General features: G+C 33.4%; 2 protein-coding genes across 2 annotated transcripts in view; both read right to left on the bottom strand.

Annotated features, from left to right (window-relative positions):
• Positions 1–8,828, bottom strand: part of LOC126900004 (unc-112-related protein-like) — a 54,018-nt gene extending 45,190 nt beyond the window's left edge. Inside the window, exon 1 of the mRNA XM_050675340.1 lies at positions 8,317–8,828. Coding sequence (XP_050531297.1) covers positions 8,317–8,458 — 142 coding nt within the window. The 5' untranslated portion in view covers positions 8,459–8,828. The remainder of the gene's footprint in view (positions 1–8,316) is intronic.
• Positions 8,829–17,480: 8,652 nt separating this feature from the next.
• LOC126897549 (uncharacterized) lies at positions 17,481–19,476 on the bottom strand. Its single transcript, XM_050671235.1, has 2 exons — positions 19,320–19,476; positions 17,481–19,213 (listed from the first exon to the last, which is right to left on the bottom strand). Exon 2 carries the CDS (start codon positions 18,795–18,797, stop codon positions 18,057–18,059), a length of 741 nt encoding a protein of 246 aa, XP_050527192.1. The 5' UTR covers positions 18,798–19,213; positions 19,320–19,476; the 3' UTR covers positions 17,481–18,056.
• Between the last annotated feature and the right edge of the window lie 226 nt (positions 19,477–19,702).

The raw sequence follows: 19,702 nt of genomic DNA, 5'->3' as shown, positions 1-19,702 counted from the left end.
ATCGAGCGTGGGCAAATACGTACTTATGCAACGCCGGGCGCGCGCCGAAAGGTATGCGGCGCGCGTGGGTCTGCCCCTCGGCCACCGCACATGCCGTGTACGGCGAAACGTATTGGTGAACATATGGTCGTTGGATCGAGTCCGTCGAGGAAAAAAATCCGTTGCAAGCGAAAGGCGTACACGTTCTCAAAGCGGAGGCGTCGTACACTGTCGTCGAATACGAGATTATAATTAACGTTATCGAACACCCGACGACGGTGCGCGGACCCATTTGATCGGGACAAGGACGTTCGGTTTCCGTTTGAATATTTTATTGTGATTGTCTCCACAGCTGGTCGCACAAAATACCAGCACATCCGGTGCCTGATGGAACGACTTATATGAACTTTCGAGGCCGCGGCGGCCAACACCAATATTGGCTTTTGCCTCGACAATAACCTTCCCTAACCGCGTTTCTTTATAGATGACTGCGTTATAAAAAAAAAAACACAGTCGATGGTTTAACGACCTCGTCCAAACAAAAAAATACTTACAGGTGTTACTTGTATAATTTCATAATTGTTATGGCTTTTTTATCGTAACGGACGGCCCCGGGGCGTAAACCCACCGGCTTGCGGTCAAAGCGTTTGTCCGTTAGGGTCGGACGAATTCTGAAAGCAATAACCCTTTCAATTATGCGATTTATACCCTTCGGTATACTAACGGAAGCCGGCAGGACGGTAAAAAATGTAATGGGACAACAAAAACGGTAACTCGATAAAGACAACGGTTTTTTTTTAAGTAGATCTTCCGCCGCGTGTCGTTTACTGTAACTCTCTTTACGAACAAATCGAATTAGTGCGTGTTTATATTCGAAGATTATACAACCGATTTGCGATGCCGGCGCTGTTCTTTCGTCCGAACATGCGCATTTTGGTCGCCTCCAAACAAAATAATTGCAGTCGACAAACGTGCCACCATTGGAAATGATGTTTTTATGGTGTTTTGTCGCCACTTTTCAACCGATATCGGTTTACACGCGTGCAAACCCTCACACGAAAACCATAACTTCGGTTGACCATTTTCGAGCGGTTTTTATTTTGTTTTCTCGTGTGTGCAACGCCAAGAAAACAACTGCACTGCCAGTCGACGCTCATTTTAACCGCCGACAACAACGCGCTATGCCATATGGGGATAAAAATAACATACAACCCTCTGGCTCTATTAACGATTACACGACGCACACAACAGAAATTAATAAAATACACGCCGTCGTCATACACTTCATTATATTTCATTGGCGTGACGTTGTAAACAAAACGTCGTGCACCAATATAAAAAACTAACCAATTCCATTCCATAGACAATAATTATTGGTTTTAATTTCCTCGAATCGTATTTTCTGTTTGACAGTGTTGAGCAGTAGTAGTGGGTTTTTTTTTTTTGTCAGTTGCGCCCATTGATAATTACTATTAACCAGACAAAGGTTTCTGTTAATCATGGCCACCCTCAGTTCTTGTGTACGATTACACTGTAATATATTATACAGGCGGTCGACCGCTCATAACGGCAAAGCCAACGATGTGTTGATTAAGTGAACGCACGCGCCAAACAATAACCATTCACACGATAAGCATAACAAATTGGCCCCTGCGCAAGTAGTGCATCATCTCAACATGTTTCCCTTGTATTCAGAAATCACAACTTTGTTAAGGCCGGCCCATTAAAACAATACTTGATTGTACGGGTAAACCGAGTTAAATTGAATCAATCATAAACAACGCTTGGAGTATTTTCCGTTCGCAGGGTTTTGCAAAATGAATTACCAGTGTTAATTAATAATAAAGTCGAACATTGTGTTAAATGAAGTTACGTCGCGAAGAACATAAATTGAGTCGGACGACCCTTGGCAGGAAACGCGTGTGCTCAACACGTGATTTTCCGTCCCGGTTTGAGTGTATAAACGTTGTATGTGGCTGTTTTTTGGTTTTTTTTTTTTTTTACATTCGTTTACATCCTACGCCAGGACGAACTCGGTGTAAATGACACAACACATGACCCCGCGTACACCACCGGAAGTGTTAAACGTCACATAACGTCAACAGACGATCGTTCTCGAGGCCCCAACAAACAATGAGACTGGTCAGTATTTTCGGCTGTATTGTGCGCATTATCGTAGAGCGGCTCTCGAGGTCGTTGCCGGAAAGGACACACCATGTTTTAGGTCCGAAGAGAGACGAGGGCCAAACGTGAGGTACATTTGGATAAATATTATCGGCCAGTGTACAATGTACGAAACGAGTGACTCGTGTATTTTTTTGGTGATCGCTGCAGTTTGGCCGGTACGCACATTTTTGTCAAGACGATAAATGTTACATGAATACAAGCAAAACTTAATTATGACAGTAAAAAAATATACTCTTCCGTCCATCATATCAAATACTATTACTCGTGTTGGAAAAAACGTTGTAAATACTGAAAATCGCAACTCGATTAATTAATAATCAGGTGTGTCAAGGTTAATTGCGCATAACGCTAGCGGAGCAAAACAATTTTAAAAAAAAGATAATATTGTGATAATAATGTTTGTTGGTCGTTTTCTTTGTGTAACGACACGATTGCTTATGTTAATGAAGAATTCCGTAAAAAACAAACGACAACGTGGCACATTAGATGCAAACGTATAACATTTTGTGTGATTTCTCGACACTTTTCGTAACAGCCATATAATTTTCAAATAATCACTAACGAGAACAACCATAGCCGTTCAATAACTGTACTTTTTTAATTATAGTCGTTCATTTTGCTCATGTTTTATATTCACAGTGCGATTGTCAGACAGTCAAATGAATATACCTGTATGTATTTATTATTTCTATTTATAAAAATACTACAGCCGTCTGGCTACCTACTGACCTTGCCACGGCAATAATTATTCAAAGTGTAGAGTAAGACCGACCGATTTGCGTTTTTTATTTACAAACGATTATCAGCGGATCCGAGTCTGAGTAATTAATAATTACGTACCATAACACATCACGATTTGTCTATTGTTTTATCTCTGCGCTCGATTAATCAACGAGTACAAGTGTATGCAATAGAGCAGACGACGTTCGGTATTGTATTCGACCGTCTTAAATGATATTTATTGTATTAATTTGCCCAGAATATTAATATTCCGTTCCCAGCACACACAATTGCCCTAGGCAACTGGGACCTACCGCAGAAACGCTAAAAAATCATTAATGAGCAACGAGTTTGGCCCACGTTTATTGTTTGTAACTCGAAGCCAATTCGCACACACTATTACACTACACCGCAGTCTTATATGGCTAAAAATGATCATTGCAGCAATATTACTGTTGACCAAACGGCGTGACGGGTAGGGAATTATCGTATGGCGCCTGCACATACAACTAAAACTAGTTTTTTTCGAGTAAGCTGTGCATTTCACCGAGTTAATTTCATACTACTTATTAACATGCAATAGACCCGTCCAGCCCAGAAGTCAAGTTTTATCTGCGACGGCGTCTTCCTTACATATTGATTCAATTCGATTATTTGTTAACAACAATCGTTAAACATAAAAAAACAAAATCGTCGTTAGTTATGCTAATCGTTTAATAACTACGACACAGCTAGTAATAGAAATTTCTTCTAAAATACTTGAGCATTTAGTTGTGTTAATCGTGAATTTTTTTTTTTTTTTTATCGCACGTTGTAAGTGGGTATCGTGCGTCATAGGGTTGTGTGGTGGGGGGAAGAATATGACTAGTATGGCACAGAATATAAAAATATCTTTACACGTCTTGACTGCAGACATTTTACACGACAGAGCGTAATAATAAAGTGTTTGAGGAGCGTAACTAGTTCAAGGGAAAACACTTAAAAACATTACGAATTAAACAGAAGAAAAAAAAAACGTAGTAAATTTTGAGTGTGGGTGCACACGAGTGTATGCCAACAGGGCAAAAGTCGTTTTTTAACAACACGAGGTCGTGTCGTCTTATGTAAGCGCTCGAGTACGAGCTGCGGCAGATAGTCTACAGGTTTACAGAGTCAAACTAACAGAGTAGGTTTTTGTACGTTGACCGCGTTACGTGTCTTTCGGTCGCGAGGGGCAGAGAGTGAACGCGCCAGAGGAGAAACGGCGGTAGCCGGAAAACATTCGTGGGACGGTTAATGGTAATCCGCAGCACGCACTGTTCGTACCACTTCTGGTTCTGTCTTGCAGCGACTAATTTAAACCCCGTCACGCGCGTCCCTCCGAATCCACGACCGTCGCATACGTATGCACACTAATGCATTTCAACGGAGACCCCGGACATTACGTTGAGCTCACGGATTCTCACGAGCTCCGCCGTCAAACACGAGCAGACCGAGTGCTATGGAAAACCCGTGGGCGACCGAGACCGGTGGGGTTGTAAATGACATAACCCCATTAGACTACGGCCTGTCGTGCGGGCCATGTGCGCAACCCGTTCCCCAGATTTCCATCTGCTTTTGCGGCCGCGTGTCGCGAGCTTTACGGGCGTCCACATCGAATGTATTCAAAGTTCGGAACGAGCAGCGATCGATTCAGATTTATGTGGTACTCGTCGTGTGCGTATACTAATCAACGGCGTGCCAGTTCATAATTAAGTTGTTGCGGTGTAAACAGAACTAACCAGATGGCTGAATTACACGGAAACTTTGGAACGTGAGTCGCGGGGGCAGCCGACGTCTATTTTTACAACCGACTGCAGGGGTACCCAAAGCCGAGTTTAATGCCGACCACATGGCACCACCACAGGGTCCCGGCCGTTTACATGACGCGCTCACGGATATCACACAGTCGACTGCGGCCGATGAGATATTTATTGCTTCGAGTTAAGCCGACACACCCCCCGGCCGCGTTATCGAAATTCCAATGACCATCTGCGCGCCGTCGGCCGGTACGCGCATACAATAGCAACAACGATTGTTAACATTTGAATACAACAATATATAGAGCACGACCTAGGCGGTTTTCTGCCTCCGATTTGTATTCACCGTCGCCCACCGAATTATTCGACAGCGCAATTTTAGATAAGAGGTGTTGAGACACCACTGGAAGCGGCGCGTGCCAGTCAAGTCGTATTTTATTGTGAACTGACAGACCGCGACGCGGGCACAAGTACAGGTGATAGGGTTAACACTGTCGGCAATATTTTTCGGACTCACGCCCTCCCCCCTTGTTTGTAATTTACGACCAATTGACATCACACAGCAAATGCGTTATTTATGTATGGCTTTTAACGACTACAGATCGGAAAATGTCCGTACAGGAATGACGCGATAGTTTCAGAGATCATCACGTCGTTAGTCGTACGGCCGACGGTCCATTAGCCGGAGACTGTGAGGATAGTTGGTGAAGAGGGAAAAAGTCCTAAAAGTCGTCCAATCGGTTGTCCATTAATTGTAACTGCACGCGTTTTGTACGGTCCGCATGAACCGGGACCAGCTAGTGTGTTATTTACGACCCGCCGCAAGACGCTTATTTTGAGTCGTCTATAAATAATACACGAGCCACGTTTCCCTCTTTTTTTTGTTATTGTTAAAACGGAAATACGTTACAGCCGTTCCTAATTCACTTAAAACAAATCGCAGTAGTAATGATTTTTTCCTCGATTAAAACACTACAAACGCGTATTGTGTTTTCTTTATACGGACGAATTTCGGTTTATGACGGTGGTTAACCCAACAGGTAGTTCGCATTAGACATTAACATTTTTTTTTTGTACCAACAACGCGGCTACTATGAATATTATTTTTATACTACTACTAGTTTTTATTCAAACGTACGCGTGACAGGTAGTGGTACAGGACGATAACAATGGTAAACGACCGCCGAGATTTTTATTATTATTTTTTTTTTTAAGAGATTCTGATTTTTACTAGGGTCTTTGTGGAAAAAAAACACACGAGAAGGGTCCGCCGCGATAAAAACACCCTCCAGGAGTAGAAAAGAATGTATGATATTATAATGTACACATTTTATATTTCGGTGGAAACGCATTAAACCGGCGCCCGGCGCGGGGCGCCACTTAAAATCAATCCTCTCGCCGAAGATACACGGACGACACGCCGCAGACTCTTCACCGGGTGAAACGATGACAAAGTATAGACTCGGCACTTGAGTGTTTAGCGGTACAAACGGGGTGCCTTTGTAACGACTGACTTGTAAGTGTCCCCGGACCTACGGTCGCGCATACACCGGGATTTCGACCTAACAGAGTATCATTATTTTTGAAGATCTCAGAGGAGGGCCATGCACAATCTACCCTAATCGAACCACTATTGCGGTAGAGCGTGCGCGAGAGAGAGAGAGAAATAAGAAGGAAATTAGGTGTCCATTCAGTATATAGACTCGAGAACGCCGTTGACTGCACACAGCTGTTGGTGGACCTGCCACTCTTGACATGCAAGTCGGCTAGAGCGCCCAACAACGCGTGCAGGACGCGTCGGCCGGGTCGTCTTCTACCATCACGTTACATAACAACCGATCGATGCGCATAACGGGGACAACAATAGTTACTGGGACTATTAGAAAATCATTTTGACCTCGCCAATTGTGTCAAGTCACATTACCAGCGAAACGGGTCGCCAGGTAAATAAGAATAGTCCACGCGAACTGTCGGAATACGTTACCAGCGGTGACCGTTTTTAATTACAGTCTATTAGAACACAATTACCGGTACCCATACGGTATGTGAGCGCACGTAATGACGTTACCGGTTTAAATAAAGTACAGGCGCGCATACTTAGGTGCCGCATTAAATAACATTAACGTGCAGCGCATGTAGACCAGGCCACAAGTCTAATCTGAAGTAATATACTAGGCCGGCACTACAAGAGTTGAACGATTCTGTACTCTGCCGTGTTGGCTTTATCGGTTTTGTCTGTTATTCTGTTCACGTGACTGTGCGCGCTCATCACATTACGCGTTACTTAAGAGCAAACAAAAGCGATCGACTTCCAGGAGCTGATAAGGTAAAAAACAGTGTGCCGGCGGCACGTGTAATTTTGTCTCAAACCCGACACTGCAGCAACAGGCGTCTCTAAGTGCGTTTTATGCGCGTACCGAATTCATTATGTACGGTTCAGATTAATAATTCACAGCAATGCAGCAGCAGTCGATAGCGCAATAATTAATAGTGCAACCGAAATATTACATTATTATTATTAACGTCCGCGGATAACCGAAACAGAATAGTTATACGTTTTTCAGCCTATTGTTGTGGGTCAGGAGTTATAGATAATAAAAAATAAATAAAAAGAACGGATAAACTTGGCGTGCGGAATAATCGAAGGTCGTCCCCCGATAGGTGTACCGGTGCGCAGTTAAGAGCTCACGGGGAAAATACAGCGAGCAAATCATAATTAACTCCGAGGGAATAATACTTCAATGGACTATTGTTTTCGAATTCCTACCGCCAAAAACAAAATATTTTATAGTTATAGTCGGTCAGCAGTCAAGCGATATAAATATTTATTGTTTACAACTGTTGTTATTTCGGTTAATTATTACTGGAACGTTAGTATTAGTAAGCAATTAGGTATATGCATTCTATTTGAACGGATTTACATACACACTATCAGCCGTTACACTTAGACATAATAGTCTAAAGAGTTATCGGGCCTGTTTTAAATACACAGTTCGTATGCGTATGCGTTGGATTTCATTGAAGAAGGTTACGTGTGACTGTGCAAACAACAATTAGAGCAGCACACAAACTGCGAAGTGTGCATTCGGTACAAATTAGACGGTCGGGTGCGGGACACCTTATCGCGACCTAATGAACTCCGTCCGAGGAATTTACTGTATCAAAATGAACTCAGTAATATCATATTAATAATTAGTCTCTGTAAGGGACTCCAATACCAAGGTACTCGTCGTGCGAATGATTANCTAAAGAGTTATCGGGCCTGTTTTAAATACACAGTTCGTATGCGTATGCGTTGGATTTCATTGAAGAAGGTTACGTGTGACTGTGCAAACAACAATTAGAGCAGCACACAAACTGCGAAGTGTGCATTCGGTACAAATTAGACGGTCGGGTGCGGGACACCTTATCGCGACCTAATGAACTCCGTCCGAGGAATTTACTGTATTAAATGAACTCGGTAATATCATATTAAAAATTAGTCTCTGTAAGGGACTCGTCGTGCGAACGATTGTTATAGGAAGGACTGTGGGTTCCCGCAGAACACTAAACTGTCCAAGTTGAATTGGAATACTGTCGGCGGCCTGTCACGCACATCCGGTCAGTAAACGGAACCTATGAAGTAAAACGTAATGACGTCGGCGGAACTTACCCAAATCTTCGACAAGCCTGAGCATGACGCCTCCAATGTGCAAATCTCCTTTGACTCTGAGCGTACGTTCCACCTGCAGGTCGGACACGTATATCTGCAGGTTCCAGGAACCGTCGCCGATAATGAAACCGTTCGTGGTCATTTTAAAAGAGTTTTAAAGTTAGCTGAGTAGGCCAAATGGAAGGCACTTTGAGCGGGCAAAGAACAAAAACAAATTTAGCCGACTGGGCCAACGGAAAAACTTGAATTTTTAACAATTTTTATCTATAGATATTGAATTAAAACCTTCGACGGCGCATCGTCGTTCGCGGTCACACGCGAGCACATCAGGTACGAAACGGCTACACCGTATACGGTCATACGACCACGTTGAACTCGATCGGTCCCGCGAACTGCTGTGCGTTTATGGTATACAATGTGAGATGTGTCGCTATTGAGTCTGGCTGTCGGTCGCGAACGACACAGGCGATTGCGGTCGGGTACGTGTACGGACTGGCGACGGGCTCCACAACACGTGATAACGTTGGAACGTTGACGGACGATGAGAGCGCTGCCGGCGGTTTACGGACACGGTGGGGGCCGATAGTCTTGGTTGCCGCCGCCGACGCCGTCGACTAGGCAAAAGAGACCCGGACAAAAATGTGACCTCGACACACGGCCGCCGTATGAGCTCGCGGTCCGTAGTGTCGGCGATGCGGCCTAGCCGTTCGTCTCATCGTCCCGGTAAGGTTTATGGGCGACGGGGTAGGGGGGTACGAATGACATACAGCCGTCCATTCATACGCATCTGTAGTTTTTGGTCCCGTGCCACATGGTCTCACCCTGTAAGTCACAGTCGACTTATGTGTGAACCCCTACGGTTAGAAAAATGATGTTTCGTGTTAAAGAGAAAAAAATTTACTTAAAAGTACCGAGGGGTTATATTTTATGGATAAACAAGTTTATAAGAAAAATATATAAATATTTTAATATTTAATTTTTTTTTCATATTCCATTCGATAACAAAAAAAAAAAATTCAACTAAACTAACAATTTACTTACATTTATGTGTACAGCATAATTGAGAGATATATTTAAAAAGGAAATCAAAGATTTCTGTCAAAATTATTATTAAATTAAAAATATATATGTTAAAATGTATTATAATATTTTGATATGAATAGATTTCATTCTTTTTTAACTGCTAATTTTTTATTATACAATTTTAACTTTTTTTTTTCTATCGAAAGATTATTTTATGAATATATAATGAAAGATTTTGAAATATGACACTTCTTTAATAATTTGGTTGTAGCAAATTTTCAGGCCAAAGCTATTTATTTTCAGATGATCTATATTCAAGATGAACTATTGAAGATAAAATACTACATAAGACTTTATGGTTTTCCTTTCTAAAAAATAACAAACTCATTTAAAACGAAAAAAGTAGAAGCAGACTGATAGTTATTAAAAATTTATAAGATCAGAATTATTTTTTTATACCGTTAAAATTAATATCATCATGTAATAAAATATCAGAAAGAGTAATAATTTTTATACAAACATCTTAGTTATTATTATTGTATATTTTAAATAATTGTTTAACGAGTTATTATTGATGAACAAATATTTGACGGAAAAGAACTTACATTAATTAAATCAAAATACATACCTAATTAATTGGTCGTTGTTAAAAATTCCAAAAAAATGTTTAATGTCGTATACATGATACAGTGATAACACTTCTATTTAACGATTAAATTTATGCAATGATTTTAATCAAAATTGAAGTTTCAATGTAGTTAAGAAAAAATAAAAAAAAACTTTTTTTTTATTTGTCACCCTTCATCCAATTCAATAAAACAATACATTTTACGTCCTAACTATAAGTGCCATGAATTATTATAAATAAAAATTATAAGTATATTTTGACAATTAAATTTTTCAAGTGATATCGTATTTTTAATTTGATAAATTTATAAGTTTATCGTTATAATTACTAGAATTTAATTTTAATAAACTATAAATGTTATTTAACAATGCACTTTTGAATTTAATAACTTAGAGTACAAATACATACAGGGTGTCAAGTAAGTAAAAAGCAGGTCAATTGTTACAAACAATGAAAACAATAGAAACCCGTTTCCTTACTAACTAAACACTCTACATATTGATAAGAGCAATTTATTAACACAAGTAGCTATTTCTCTTATATAACTGGGTTATTTATACNCACAAGTAGCTATTTCTCTTATATAACCGGGTTATTTATACAAATATACGATGGTTAGAGTCAATTACGATTATATCGGTTGATAACATTGTGTCTTTTAAACTACTATTCCTTAAACTTATATAATTACTATTCCAGCAATTTTATAGTACTACTTTTAACAAACATATATTGTTTTATAATGATTCTTACGTTATCAGTGGTTAAATGGGAAAAACTAGGAGAGGACTATAGTTTCTAAAAATTGAAGAATGTTTCTGAGCCACACCGAGTTGTTTGCTCTCAAAGGCTAAAATTGATATTGATCATAATATGCAAATACTTAGTAAAAAAATAATTATCTCACTAAAGAAACAGATTAGTACTTACCTATTATTTATGTTATTTCGTTAAAAATCAATTAGAAATTAATATTATACAAAACATCAAAAAGTCAGTATCAAAAGTTTAATTTATTATAAAATAAATGCAAAGCAGTCTTTTTAAATTTTCAATATAATACTATAATAGAAATAAGTCGAGAAAAAAATATTAACAATGGCCAATTTAGGTAGGTAACTACATATAAAAATATGAAATGACTAATAGTTATAAAATTTATAAAGTATTCAACAAATTAAAAATGTATCAACAACCGTGGTATGTTCTATTGATATACCAAATATATATATCACCTTAAGTTTTTATTTCTATCGCTTTATTGCCCTTAATATAAAAGTCTTTTAGTTCCATCTGTAGTCATAAACTAATTATATGTTTTTTTAAGCTTATATTAAACAATTAATTAAACTTTTGAATAATCCAAAAACAAACGATTAATAATAATTACGTCACGTTCGACCGTGCTCCTAATACTTTTATTACCACGGTCGTTTCATAAAATTCTTATCATTTAATAATTAAATTCATCAAAGATTATTATCTTTTAACAATTTTGACCAATGAAATAAATTACTCATATTAACACTTTTCTCAGTTCAATACTGAAAATTAAAGCGGCATTTTGAGATTCGACTTAAAGGGAACGCTAGATTGTACTCCAAATAAGAAGAGGAACTCCGTTTCCCACCCATAAACCACTTAAATTTTAACCACTGAACATTATTAAAAAAATCTTTTCAAAAGTTGTTCACCAAATTAATATATTTGATTTCAAATGAAATAATAATGCGATAACCATTAACAACACATAATATATTTACCGAAAAATATTCAATTAATATTGTAAGTATTATATGCAACTAAAACAAGCCTTAAATGGTATTAAATGAAAACATTAAAATTATGATGTTGTAATTTAACTTTTGGAGAAATCAAATTGTTATCGTTTAAAAATTATTATGTATTTATTTCAAGCACTAAATAAGTACAAAATTTATTTATTTAGCTTAAATGAATTCTAGAAAAATTAATTTATTAGTTCAATAATTTTGGAAAATTTATCAACTTTGAGATATTTTATATTCTAGTAAAGTTTATTGATAAGATTAACGTGGACACTAACTTTCCTTAACGTTTAAAATATTAAAATGTAAAAAAAAAATAAAAAATAAAAATTCTGCAAGTTTTCATCAAAGTTTTTGATAATCTTCAATCTAAATTGTCTTTGTATTTTGTTTGTTTCGCTGTCCTTGTCTTTTTAATAAGACAATTGTCTCCTTTATAAAAATCTCCTAATTCCCCGTATGAAGGTATAAAACACATTCCTTTAAATACAATTGGCTTCGATGATGAATAGAATATGTTGACTATCATGCATTGACAGTTGACTATTATATCCTTCATAGAGATGATGATTTTATACATACTTCATGGTATGATATGTGTATTTAGTAATTACATTATTTATTGATTTATGGATTGATATACTTTAAATAATAGTTTTGTGACTACATATGCAACCATAATATGATTCTAAGTCGCAAAGTGATTATATCTTTATTATAGATGAGAATGTAACGTCTACAACAATAACAACTTAATCATTAAAGAAATAATTCTAAAAAAAATTGGAGGTTTTCCTTATTTAACAGTATATAGTTTTTCTGGAATTTTAAAGGGACTAAGTCCTTCCAACCTTCTTTTAATGCACACTTTCGTCAAACACGTAGCGTTAAAATCAAGTGAAGTTGAAAATAGTAATTCCTATAATATCTAAATTTTTATTTATTTTGTAACTTTAATATAGTTAAAAATATATTATCATATAATATCGTATTACAATGTTTAGTAATACGATTATAGGAACTACTATATCAATTAGATAACTATTTTTGTTCAATAAAATTTTCAAGGAAATAGTGTACAGCAAAAACTACTTTCAGTATTGAAAGCATGGTGGTCCTTATTTAATAATAATCTATATAATATTATATAGGTAGACATTTTTTTTAAATATTTGTTACACAGTACCCTCTATAGTAGTTTAGTCGTATAAGAAAACAATGTAGGCAAAATTTGGAAGGTTTTACTCAACCCTTCTAGTGTCACATTGGGGTTGAAATATGACAATTGAAGATAGATTTTCATTTTGTGAGTTTAACTCGATAAGTATTACACTTAACGTTATAATATATAGTACCTTAAGTGTAGAACTTATTATTGCCTATAAAAAATTTATTAACAAAATTTTTCATATATCAATTATACTTTGAAAAAAATAATAAATTTTCAAAACTTTGCAAAAAAAAACAGTTTTTTACAGTAATTGTAATATATTTACTAAGTGGTTGTAGGTGCATAAAATTTTACATATAAATATGATTCAAATAATATTTCTTAAAAACGCTATAATTATACGTTGGATCAACTATTTATTGGTTTAGTTGAATTTGAAATTTAAAGATTATAAAGTATAAATACAATGAATGTGTATTTTTACAAATACTATGATTATTATTAAATGTACGGAATTTACTATGGTTAACATTATATTTATTTGTGTAGTAATACGAAACGATAAAAGATTCAACTAATATTATAAGAAAATAAAAAAAATTATACGAAGAAATAAGAAATACAGAGAATAATAAAACAAGTATTAGTGACTTATATAGTAAAAGGGAACAAAATTTTATTGAATGGAAGATTTATTTGATATTGGTCAAGCTAATGCATTGAATTTAATGAAGATTTAAGAGGATATTGATTTCTCACGACTTAAACGAACTAAGGGCCGCCCCGTGTCTATGATGGGAGTAGATATGAACTTAGCACAAATAGATAAGTTTAACATTCAAGTTTTTCATCCGATTTATCTTTTGAAGATATCGAAATGGTTAGTGAAGAAGAAAGTTGTTTTTCACCAGAGCTTGGTCCGTTAATAAGTATAAGAGGTAGAAAAGTACTTTTAACAACTAAGTATGTGTTTACTGTTGATAATGGTAACATTGTTTCCGAAATACGTATCCGTGACTTTTCAGTATTTTGTTGTGGCTTTTGAGTTTAATATTTTTTAGTTTTTAAATTAATAATATTTTTAATATAGTTCTAATTTTATTTTAACGAGTAGATTACCTGCCATACTTGATAGGCGTAAGTAAGTGATAGATATGCTGTTCGTTTACTTACTGCGTGTTTGGATGCTTTATCATTAGATACCAGCAAATATGTTTTAAACCGATCATCAATTAAAAAGTCCGTGAAAGTTATGGACAAAAAATTGTAGAAAGTACTAATTCTAAATTTCATAATAAAAATTTGAATTTTGTTGTGATTAATTGGGATACAAAAATACATCGTGTCTTTACGGGGAAAAAAAGTAGATTGTCTTCCTATTTTTACAACAGTCTTAAGTATTAAACAACTTCTTGAAATCCCTTATATACCCACAGGGAAAGGTTAAGAAATATCATCAGCTGTCTTTGCTCACTATTAGAAAAAGTAAAAATTTTTACGTTTGATACTACAGCCTCTAATTTGGTAAGGTTTAATGGGCATGTGTTTTTTTGAAGCAACGTCTTGAAAGAGAAATATTATTAAGTTATAATAATATATTAAATTCAACATTTTAAAATTATAAACTTTTATAAAAATCAATATAAAAAGTCAAAAAAAAAAAATAGGTTAAGCATGGCAATTTGAATATAATTTTTTCTCGAATTATTTTTAACGTATTAAAAATAAATAATAACTTGATGAACAATTTTTTTTAATAATCTTTTGATAATTTTTGTTAAAAATCAGAATTAATTTATAATTATTTAAAAATAGTTATCCTTATCATAAGGGTCGGCCTGGCCTAGTGGGTAGAAGCGTATGTTTGGGCACACGGGGTCCCGGGTTTGATCCCCAGGGTGTTAACAACATTTTTCTTGTGATTTTCTCATTTTCCATCATTTGCTAAGCCAAGAACCATCTTTGACTCTCTAACATGTGGAAGAGGGCCAGCAACCTCTGTAGCATGTTAAGTTCGGGAAATAGAAGGATGTAAACTGATTATTCATTTACTTATCTTTATTATAACACCAAATCCTTAAAATCGTGTTTTGTTACTTTTTATGTGACAGATAAGAATTAAAGTGCCTATACTTAACTCCTAAAATATATAATTTGCTTAAATTCATAGGTGAAATTACAGGGGTGAACTACTATGTCATGATCTCACTTAATAATTTGGACCTTTTCCTAAGAATATGTATAAAAATTGATCACATAGACAGTACCGCGACTATTAAGCTATTAGCATATGTAAATGTTCTCGCGCCCTCCTCACACCCAGAGAAAAACCTCGATCTATATAATAAATTCATTGTTCAATTTGATAAATATATCATTACTATTGAATCTATGATATATTTATCAATATGATGATTTTTTTTCTTGTCTTGAACAATAATTATTCATAAGAATAATTATTTTGTTCGTATTAATAAAACATTATCATAAACCCTTGATAAAATTTCTCTATCAAAATTGATTGAGGTTTTTCTTTGGGTGCATCATCACTGCAGTTTTAAAAAATAATAAGTCAATATACATAAGTTACGGAGCTTATATGCCTAAAATGGGTAATACTCAATTTAGGGGTTAAAAATTTATTTTTTTATAAATACCTTAAGGTTTTAAAGTCGCTACTTTTGAATGAAAAGTTAACCTTTTCAATTTAACTTTTGAAAATATTCCGGAAATACTGCGAGCTTTAATAATATATTAAATTAAAGCTTATGTTACTTACTATAGTTAAAAACAAACAATTATCACGATACCTTGTCTTCTATATATAAACGGTCCCCAAACTTAAACAAAATAGTATATTTTGTTTAAACAATCACGATTTTTCGTGTAATACTTTTCTATTTCAATTTTTTATTTTTTTCAATTAATTTGTCCCTCGTTCCACGAGGCATTCTTTAATATCTCTTTTGAATACTCTTCATTCAGTAATTTTTTAAAATACTTTTTCCACTTTTTTTTCACTATCAACACTTTTTATACTCCTTACATAATGTTAATCTTTAGACCTTCTTTCTCTTACTTTTGCAAATCTATAGACTTCTATTTCACCTTCCATTGTTCCTAGCCTATCATACAACTCATAATACCTCTTAAACTTTGCCTTACTTAATGCACATTTAGCATCTTTGCATAAGCGTTTATACTCCATCTAATCTTCTCTCCTTTTGCTATTCTGCTGTTGTAATATCCATAAACTCTTATATCTTAATTATTCTAAATAATATGTAACCAATATTGTACATTTAAATTATTCAAAAAATGTAACCTTTATATTTTGACACTACAATGTATCTTATACTATGCAGATAAGTCATTCTATTGCGTGACTACCTAACACTATTACCATGTATAACTGTATTGTTTGTACATTGTACTATGTCACTTTTTATACAACTAATAAAGAATCACAGATGGTGTACCTTAATAATCGAGATGTCCCACAAAAATTATTCTAATCATAATGTTTCCACAAAAACTATCTCAAAAGTTATAGTCAATAGTCCGTTTGCATCCAAATCGATCAAGCATCCTCTTCTTTACTCACCTCGTTTATCAAGAAAAAGAAAGTAAAAACTAGAATTTATTCAGAGTTCAAATTTATTCAAATTCAAGAACCTTCACATTATAAAATCCTAAATCACACACGAAATCTCGTGTGAGTTATTTAAAGGTTAGGATATTTTTGAAAAATTTATAGCAGTTTTAAAATCCAGAAAAAAAGTTAAAAGTACAATTTTGTACGGTACCATAATTTTAAGATACTTTTTAAAAGTTATAAAATTAAGACGTTTTTTTACACATTTTACGGATATATTAACGAAATATCTTTTGTTTTATATTTCTCAGGTTTAAATATCCCCGTGGTTCCTTTGTATTAATTAGTACAATAAACAAAGGCTTTATATATTTTTAGAGAAAAAAATTAGCATGTTGGGTTGGATTTGGTTTTAATCTATAAATTATTACAACTATAATTTTTTATTAAACTTATAATTTAAATTGTTTTTACTTTTTATATCATGATTTACTATGATAAACACTTAACAGGTGTAATTTTTCTATTTTGTATTAATAATTTAATAGGTATTAGTTAAAAAATTAGGTCACTTAAACCTCATAACATATCTAAATTATAAATTTTATTTATTGTTATAAACTTCAATAATATTACAGCAAATTGTAATAAATAAATGTCACAAAGATTAATTTTACAATGTAAACTGGAAACATTAAATTATATTTATACATTAAAATGGAAAATAGACTACGTAAATAATTTTATGTGTCAATGATTTTAATCATTATTTTATTTCATTCATAAATCATTAAATTATGTTTTTGCTGTTGGAATATTTTTTTAAAACTATTATATTAAAAATTATATTGATATAAACACGAAATGCGAATTTTAATAATCATATTTGTTGTTTTTTTTTGCACGATAATTAATTTTTATCATTTATATTATGAAATAAAATTATTGAATATATGTTGATATTAATACATACAGAGTAATTGATTTATCATAAACAACTGAATTATTCTCAAAATAAATACAATATTGAAAAAAGAAATGTACTTTTTTACTTTGTGTCATCCCTTATTACTTAAAGGGGTGTCAATTTTATTTTTTTAAATGGCAATAACATATACTATATATATAACATATGTATAAATAGATTATTTAATAAATAATGATAAATAAAAGAAAATAACCCGTCATTAACAACTTTTGGATAGGTATAATATACAGAGTGTTAAATAAGGAAACAGGTCAATTGTTACAAAAAATGAGACCAATAGAAGCCCGTTTCCTTATATACAGAACACTATATATTATTTATAACATTCCTAAAAATCATGTTATAAATATAATCATTAGCTTATAAATTAAGAAATACAAAAATCATATTAGTAAAAGAAAACAAAAAAAAATTTTCAGTATTCAATAATCGAGTGGTTTATGGTAAATCGATCACCTATTTATTTAATATTTATTATTTCAAGACAATCCTAAAAATGATTTATAATATATTTTAAAAATATAACTAACACAATATAAGGGATTATTTTAAGATTTATTAGAAAAAATCTTATAAAATACCTCGTAAATTTCGAAGTCAACGTTTTCAAATAAATCATTAACTTTTTTCAAATAACCCATTAGATTACTAACGTTTTCTTTTGACCAATTGATTAAATCATTCAGTTTTAATTTATTTTTTTCTACTAAATTCACAATATTTTGTGTCATTATTTTGTTTGAATTATACAAATTACTTCCATGGATAAACTGATGTTCTGCTATTCTGTGAGCTTCATTGGCAAATGAATAATTACATTTTCTAGTTTCAAACAATTTATTAAGATTAATTAAATTTGGATCTTTTTGAAAATGAAAAAATTGAATAAAATCGTTAAATAAAATGTTCATTGAGTTCCAGGAGGTATCAATGAAGGAGTCACATCTTTCATATTTCTTCTTATCTATACCAGACTCATAAGCTATAGTGATTGACGATTGTAATTTTATATGAATATAAAAAGATAATTTTACAGTGTTAATTAAAGTTTCTCTGTAGTTAATTAGTTCAAAATAGTTATTTTTTTCATCAACCCATACATGCATAGCGGCTTTAAAACTTTGAATTAAATATTCTTCCCAATTTATCCATTCAATAGCTGAACATTCTGTAATGAGTGATTTTACAGAATTTTTATTTGAAAATATATCAAAGAAAAATAGATTTTGTGGTGTAAATAAATTGTCTATATTATTTCCTACTACTTTGAAATTTTCTCCGATATTCATATCAAGGATTTTCAATTTTGAATAAATTTCATCAATTAATTCAATTTGTTGATATTTATTGTTTTATTTAAAACCTTTAAGCAATTTTTTAATCTCAGTCGTCGTATTAAAATTTTCATTTTTATATTTTTTGGAGTAAACTTTTATTTGATCTTTAATAAATATGATAACTTTTGAAATGTCCACAGCATTTAATCTAATTTTTGATTGTTTTACAAGTCCTTCTAATTTTTCTAAAGGCTGATATAATATATGAACTGAATTTGAAAGTATACTAAGGTGCCATAACCATCGAATGTTGTGATTGGATGGCGAATTCAATATTCGTGCGATTAGCTTACCAAAATAATTAAAATGCATTATGTACTTGTCATTGTATGTTTCTTTGTTAGTATCAATCCAACTCTCAAATAGTTCTAAAATATTTTGGATTTGTTCTACAATATCTCTCGGAACTTCAAGATGATCCGCATTGACCTCATACTTAAAAAGAGCAATATTAAATAAAAAAAGGAATCCTACCTTTGCTATTTTCATAGTTGGAAATAATAATACCTTATTGAATTGTTTTATTTTAATGTTTTGAAATTTACACAATTTAAAAGTAATTAAATATAATTGTTATACAATCTTCTGTTTAATAACATCTACTAGTCGATTTTTTAGTTTATAATTCGTTACAAATAAAGTCTTGAATAAACATTTTATACGAATTGCAATATTTTTCTCAAAATAAATTCATCGACAAACATTTACAAAAAAAAAATTTAAATTAACATTTTATTGTGGTGTTATTTCAGCTTATGCTAAAACAACGTGTTAACATATTGTTGATGTATATAATAAAATCTAAAATTAATGAATATCACACTGAAAATTTATTTCAGTAAAACAAAAATCATATA

Source organism: Daktulosphaira vitifoliae, unplaced genomic scaffold (genome assembly GCF_025091365.1).
Source record: "Daktulosphaira vitifoliae isolate Bord-2020 unplaced genomic scaffold, ASM2509136v1 Scaffold_2, whole genome shotgun sequence".
In the NCBI taxonomy this organism is placed as follows: domain Eukaryota; kingdom Metazoa; phylum Arthropoda; class Insecta; order Hemiptera; family Phylloxeridae; genus Daktulosphaira; species Daktulosphaira vitifoliae.
The sequence above is the reverse complement of the archived record's forward strand: the minus strand, read 5'-3'. Positions and strand labels throughout refer to the sequence as shown.

Coding starts and splice junctions, on each gene's coding strand:
- LOC126897549 (XM_050671235.1), bottom strand. CDS start 18,797: ATGAATATCGGAGAAAATTTCAAAGTAGTAGGAAATAATATAGACAAT.